The following is a 7,278-nucleotide window of genomic DNA, read 5'->3' on the forward strand; positions in this document are numbered from 1 at the left end:
TTAACAGGGAGTATGTGTGCTGGGGGGTTAGGGGTGAGGGTGGGGGTGTGGGTTGGCATGCTGGTGGTTGGGGGGGGGTGAAGTAGTTGAGATTAGACTTACCAGAGTCCATTCCTCCGCCTACTCCAGCGAGGCCCTCAGGATGCAGGATGTTCAAGACCTCTTGCTCCCATGCTGTGAATTCGGGTGGAGTGGGTGGGGGTCCGCCGCCAGTCTTCTGCACAGCGATGTTGTGTCTTGACACCATCGACCGCACCTTCCCCCGTAGGTCGTTCCAGCGCTTTCGGATGTCTTCCCGATTTCTGGGATGCTGTCCCACAGCGTTGACCCTGTCGACGATCCTTTGCCATAGCTCCGCCTTCCTGGCTATTGTGGTGTGCTGCACCTGTGTGCCGAAGAGCTGGGGCTCTACCCTGATTATTTCCTCCACCATGACCCTGAGTTCTTGGTCCGTGAACCTGGGGTGTCTTTGGGGTGCCATGGGGTGGTGTGGATGAGGTGTGGGGTGGTGTTTGTGGTGATGAGTGTGGTGGTGTGTGGTGTTTTGTGCGTAGATGTGGTGTGGGTGATGATGTTGGGTTCCTGTGTGTGTTGTGGTTTGCGTTCCCTGTGCTCTCTCTCTGTGTATTGCGCCTTGTCTCTGAATTTCGATTTGTGGGGGTTTGTGGGTGATGTGGGTGTGTGTTTTATATGGTGATGGGTGTGTATGTGTATCAGGTGTGTGTATTCCGAAATGGCCAATGTGGCTGTGTTTTGTAAATGTGTGTGTATTTTGAGCGCGGCGGTGTGTACCGCTAATGGGGTACCGCGGTTGAAAGACCGCCGCGTGGATTCGTGGGTCGTAATGGCATGGGCGTGTTTGTGTTGGCGTGACGGTGGAGGTTTGGTCATCTCCAGTTTATCGCTGACCGCTGATGAGGCGGGCTTCAGTGGATGTCGGGTTTTTGGCGGTTTGGCAGTTGTGGGTCAGAATGACCGTGGCGGTTTACCGCGGCCGCGGCGGTATGATGGCGGTCTTCTGACCGGCGGTAAGAGCCTTTTACCGCCAGGGTCAGAATGACCCCCATAGTGTAGTAGTTCATTGGTCTGGGAAGGCTTGGCTTGCCTGTCCTTGCATATTTGCCCCCCCCCGAATGCCCAGTGCGCTTTCACGGGTGATCTAAGATGCATCACTGGCAGGGCAGTGCAGCTACAGGGCCGCCATAGAAGAAACCAAGCCCAGAAGTCTCACTTTGTCATTAGCAAGCCCGTACCCAAGGGCCTGAGCAGCCCTCACTGCTGCAGCAAGAGGAACCAAAGTCCTTTAGGCTCACCTCGTCACCATCAGTTCAACGGGGCCCCTCTCCGCAACTTACAGAGTCTTTCTCTAACTGGGCTTTCAAAGCCACTGGGTCCCAAAGCAATGGCGTTCTCCACCTCTCGGGCTCTCCAGGTCCCACACAACTCCTCACCTCCACGCCTCTGTCAGGCCGCCTGGAGGGCGTTAGTGGCTGGGCCCCCACTAATCTACCTCCTCCAGTGCAGCCAGACAGTGAGCATGCCCCACAGTGGTTCCATGATACTACAGCAGGCTGAGCCGCTAGCTGGGAGTTAGTGCCTGGTCGTGTATCTGTCTCGCCAGCAGAGGCTCCACTCTTGTGGACCAGGCCCTGTCTATGCCCCATCCAGCAGCTGCGGCTGCGAGCAAACCCTTCTCAGGCTCCACCTCTCCCAGCCTCCGTGCCAGGCAGGAGTATCTGGTCCTCAGCCAACACAGGGGGGCCAGCAGCAGTGTTCTGCTGTCTCTCCCCCAGCTAGTGACTCTGTTGCTCCTGCAGCCACCAAGCCAGCTGTGCAGCGTACCCAAGCCTCCACAGGCCACAGCCTTCGGCTATGTTCTCCAGGTGGTTGTTAGAGGAAAAGAGGACCCTCTGCTTGGGTGCAGTTGCCTCTTTTTGCTCCACCCCCAATTAGATGACATGAGGAGCCAGTAAATACCAGGATTTTTGTAGGATTATGCCTCCTGTGCAGGAGCTGAGGGCAAATGCTTCTACGCGGCCATCTTGCTAGACCATGCCTCCTGCACTTTACCTGTATATATATATTTATATATTGTTTTCACTTAAAAAAACAAAGGTTTCAGGGACGTTATAGTTAGGCTCACATTTTAAACATACAAAACCATAGAAATTCACCTGTTATATTTAGAGTTATCTAAAGTAACTATAACTCATGCCCTAAGGTAGCTAAAACTTGCCCCCCCCGCCATGCACAGTTTTTTTGGCAAAAATGTTACTGCAAATATTACATTGATGTTATCAAAGATGTCATGAGTGCCGTACTTTTTGTGGTAAGTAGCAGTGCTACTGGATAGAAACATGAATATTCCATTATTAGGAAGGTTTAGCAGTCAAAACACTAGTACATAAACAAACACACTGCCAAGCGATACTAGAATTTGAACCTTCAGCTTACTGAGTGACAGCACAAGACCTTGACCATTAGGCCAGAAGTGACTCTGCCAAACATAATTATAACATTCGTACCAAACATCTTGCTACTTTTTGAAGTCATTGTTTGGATAGACCATTGCAATGAAAATCTCTCTCTCTTCCATTCCTATACTGGATGGAAGAGAGATAGATAGAGTGCCAGGACCGTGGGGGAGGCCTGAAGGCCCCCACGGTACTACCCAGCTAACCGCGTCCTGCAGGAGGTGGGATTGCTTCCACAAGCAGGGAGCTATTTTAATAGCAGCTCCCTAGGAGCTCCCTGCTTGCAGGAACAATTTTTTAATCTGTTTTCCTGCACGCAAACCAAGCCAAAAGGCAGCAGAGCACTGTACAGGATCAAAGTCAAAGATTCATTCAAATGGTAATTGGGAAGGTAAGTGGATTTTGGAAGTAGAGGTAGGTTAACTGTTTCTGCATTACAATGTGTTATTTCAAGACCATCTGCATTTTCAGCTGTTTGCTGAATTGGAACAGCCTTAGGGCAGTCCTAATGGATACAGGGATGTTGTTCCACGTTCTGGCTGCATAATGTTGCCTTGCTTTTTTTTTTTTGTGTGCATATTTGTGACTCCAGGCTGATGGTGTCCTGGCTTAGGCTGTGCTAACAGTGACTGGCTGTGGTGAGCTTGCCCACAAGATAAGCAGGGGTGATGTTTGTGTGTTGGCGTTTGTAATTTATGCAGTTTGTTTTGAAGATGGTGCGGGCTGGCAAGGGGAGCCCATGAAGTTCAATGAGGATATAATGATGTTATCACATTTGTTCAGGCTGTGGATAAGATGGGCAGCAGCATGTGTGATGCCCTTAAAGGGTGACAGTGTGGAGCCTGGGAGATGATGGAGTAGGGGTGTTAACACCTTTCGGATGTGAGAGTAGAAGGAGTCTCAAGTTGCTTTTTTGGAGGAATGGCTTCACATTCTTTAGAAGCGAGAGTTGGTGCCAGGCCATCTTTGTTTTCTTAGCTTTGTGTTCCTTAAAGATGAGGATGAATACATGTGACTTAGCATTGGGTGAACTTTAGAGTTTGAATTTGTCCAGGTCCATGTCATTGACCAGGTTTGGCCTAGTAGCTGATTTTTGTTCTTGGCTGGAATTCAGTTGTGGTGTAGTTGAGCTTCATGTAGCCATTGGATATCCAGGTCTGGATGATGTGCAGACAGTGTTACTCTTTATCTAATCTCTCTGGGTATCATGTCTTTCTATGTGGGTCAGTACCCCAAAAGTTAAGGTCCCTCGATATCTAGTATCTGGCCTCCTTCGATCTGTGCCTGTAGCCCCCTATCTAGGCTCCTTAAATATGTAGTATTTACACTTGTTAGAGATGCTTTAGTACCGACAGAAATAGTTTGGATTTTTAGGATTTAATCTCCCTAATACATGTGTCTGTACCTATGTATGTAGTCTTTCTATATATCTGGTATTTAGTCTTGCTAGATATGTGTCTGTGCCCATATAGATAGTCTCCGAAGATATCTTGTATTTAGTCTCACTACATATACGACTCATCACTCATGTATCATGTTTCCCTGGATATCTAGTGTCTGTTCTCCTAAAATTGTCAGTAGCCACATGTCTAGTTTGCTTCTTTATTTGGTCCCCCTTAATATTCCTCATTACCCATGTGCAATGTCTCTCGATATTTAGTCTCCCTAACACCCATGTGAAGTGCACTACATTTACCTTTCCAGTGGACCTCTTCTCTTTCTGTGTAGGTCTTTTGTGGCGGTAGCCGCGCTACACCTTGTGGTGAATCAGCCACTCCTAGTCAGGCATTTCAATCAAAATCTTTTTTGATGGTGTTGCTCTGTGCCTTTGAAGACTAGATGTTGTATCTAGTGGGGGTTATGTGGCAGGATTCATGCCACATATCCGGACTCTAAATAATTGTGTTATTCCCTCAGGAGTAAGTAAAGTGTATCCATTGCTTTCACTACAGATTCCTAGGTACAGCCCTCCACTCAAAACAAAACAAGAAAGGTTGTCCTCGAAGAAGACAACTTTATATTTCATGAGACTGGGCTTGACACATCTCCCCTAAACTCGTCATGACTGAGAGTAAAATTAGAGAAGTTTGCAAAGAGGGGAGAATGAGGCATAACCGATCTACAGACTGGCCCAGTGGCTGCCTGATTGTGCAAATCTTGTAAGAAAAGTAGGTAATGTATACATCACTGAACATTCAAGTAAGGCTGATAGCAGTGGTGGCTGAAACAGCCAGATAGCGAAGTCTATGGGAGACACGTATACGTTCTGTATTTCGGATGATGTTCTTACTGGTACCACTTGCTGTGCTGTCTGAATCACACATATCTCAAGACTACTTGGCATTCGCTACACAGATCAATTCTCGTTTGTCATTAGGTTCCCTCTGCAGGGCTTCCAATGTGAGAGTAACTCATCTCATGAGAGCACTTAACATTTCCTCCCAAAGGACTGCCCTCCCGGGTATAAGTCAACATTCATGTATGAGAGAAACATTTAACTCCTCTTGTTACAGTACCCAACACCTCCTGTAATGAGATTGTCCATGTTTGATTTTCAATTTAAAGCTATCTGCCTTTAAAAACACGTGTTCTATGATTTGTAATTACTTTTTTTGATTTTGCAGCAATTCAATTGAAGGTCCAAAGTATGGAAGAAAAAGAGTCTCCTTTATACCCCGATGGCAAGAAGAATGTTATTCACAAAGTGACCCCTATAAAACACAAACTAGTCCCTATGAGTGAGAGTCTCATTTTCTACAATGATCATGAGCAGAGATGTATCAATAAAGCATTTCTTCTGGGGCATAAAAGAATCCACACAGGGTTGAGACCATTTACCTGCACTGAGTGTGCCAAGAGTTTCTCTGCAAAGTCACATCTTCAACAGCATCAAAGTATACACACAGGTTTGAGGCCCTTTCACTGTAATGAGTGTGAAAAAAGTTTTACTCGAAAGTCAATTCTTCTTGAACACCAAAGAATACATACTGGAGTAAAACCGTTTAGATGTACTGAGTGTGGGAAAAGCTTTATACGAAAGCCAGACCTTCAAAAGCACCAAAGAACACACACCGGAGTTAGGCCTTTTCACTGCAGTGAGTGTCAGAAACGTTTTACTCAAAAGACACATCTTCGAGAGCACCAAAGAACACACACAGGAGTGAGGTCGTTCCACTGCACCAAATGTGGAAAAACTTTTACTCAAAGGTCAGGTTTACTACACCACCAAAAAACGCATTCAGGAGTTAGGCACTTTACCTGCAATGAGTGTGAGACAAGCTTTACTCATAGGATGGGTCTTGTAGAACACCAAAAGACACATTCAGGAGTAAGGCCATTTCAGTGCACTGAATGAAAAAAGCTTCAATCAGAGGACAAGCCTTCTACAACACATCAGAACACACACAGGAGTGAGACCCTTCCATCGAAGCACGTGTGACAAAGACTTTACTCAATTGTCAGGTCTATGACAGCATGAAAGAGCCCACGCAGAGTGTAGCTCTTCCAGTACATTAAGTAGCGGAAAGACTTAACTCAGCATGCAAGTCTTCAACCATTCCAACGACTGCAAACAAGATTGAAGCTCCTTACGGGCAATGAGTGTGAGAAACGATAAATATTAAATCTTCTTGAGCAAAAAACATAGACACTCAGGAGTACAAAAGGAGGGTGTTCCTTTCCCTCTACCAAATGTACAGGGAGCTTTACTCGCATCCTGAGAGCATGTGGACTTTTCACAAACAATTCTTCAACATCTACGATATCACTACATTATTGGCTTCCTGCCCATCCTTTCTGGACCTACTGTACTGCTATGTGCTGAGTCCTTTGGAGGAACCTTGTACTAGGTACAGCTCCACCAGTGGCTGCCACAACACTGGGATTGTTAATATGCTGCATCAGTCCTTTCTACTGGTAGAGTCTTACACGTATCTGCAGATCCAAGGTCTGTGATCTCAGAAGGGAACCTCTGATGCCATGGTGTAGGGAGGTCACCCTTTTATGGTGTTCTAGCTATCAAAATATGCTGTGATGTCACAGGAACATATGTTGGATCTCATCCATGCAAAATTTGTCCTCAACAATGAGAAAAAGTTCAAGACATACTACAAAATAGAGACTGTAGTAGAGAAATTGCCTGAGCAGTTCATGATTGTAAGCACTTGTGTCAAAACGCTCAGTTTGTAAGGAAAATAGAACAAATAAAGATATATATATATAGTGTACAAATTAAATGGAGTTGTTGCTTGCTGCTTGATAATCCTTGGTATTGGTATTGTGCTCAACAGATCTTGCTTATCAACCTGGGATTGAATGACAAGCTGAGTGGGCCCATCAAATATGTAACCTATTTGTAATTTGTATTTGAACCAATTACTTTAGGCTGCACAGAGAAGGATGCACTGCCTACTTATGAATTAGAGCTATGTTAACCATCAAGAATAGCCTATGTTCAACTACAAATCTATGAATAAAGACATACTATAAATGTCAGTCATAAATTGGCTCCGCTCCACTTACTGTACAGGTTAAAAAAAGCAATGGAACTTTACATGAATATAGAAAGAGTATATTCCTTGAACAGATGTATGACGCTATATCAGAGTCGGTAATATCGACCCACACATTTTTTGCATCCGCTACATCGCCTACAACTACATCAAAAAGGTAAATATATAATTATTATTTTTACCTACACATCTGCTTACATAGACTTACCTTGCGATATAGCGTGTAGGTTGATGTACTGGAATCAAGTATTTTTTGTAATGTGTTATTGTAGGGGTAAGCCCATGCAAATGTG

General features: G+C 45.4%; 1 protein-coding gene across 1 annotated transcript in view; it reads left to right on the top strand.

The window, feature by feature from the left end:
* Nucleotides 1-6,968, top strand: part of LOC138287368 (uncharacterized) — an 84,928-nt gene extending 77,960 nt beyond the window's left edge. The window contains 2 exon segments of the mRNA XM_069227744.1: nucleotides 5,099-5,825; nucleotides 5,827-6,968. Coding sequence (XP_069083845.1) covers nucleotides 5,099-5,825; nucleotides 5,827-5,944 — 845 coding nt within the window. The 3' untranslated portion in view covers nucleotides 5,945-6,968.
* The last annotated feature ends 310 nt before the right edge of the window (nucleotides 6,969-7,278 follow it).

This window comes from Pleurodeles waltl, chromosome 4_1 (genome assembly GCF_031143425.1).
Source record: "Pleurodeles waltl isolate 20211129_DDA chromosome 4_1, aPleWal1.hap1.20221129, whole genome shotgun sequence".
NCBI classification, from domain to species: domain Eukaryota; kingdom Metazoa; phylum Chordata; class Amphibia; order Caudata; family Salamandridae; genus Pleurodeles; species Pleurodeles waltl.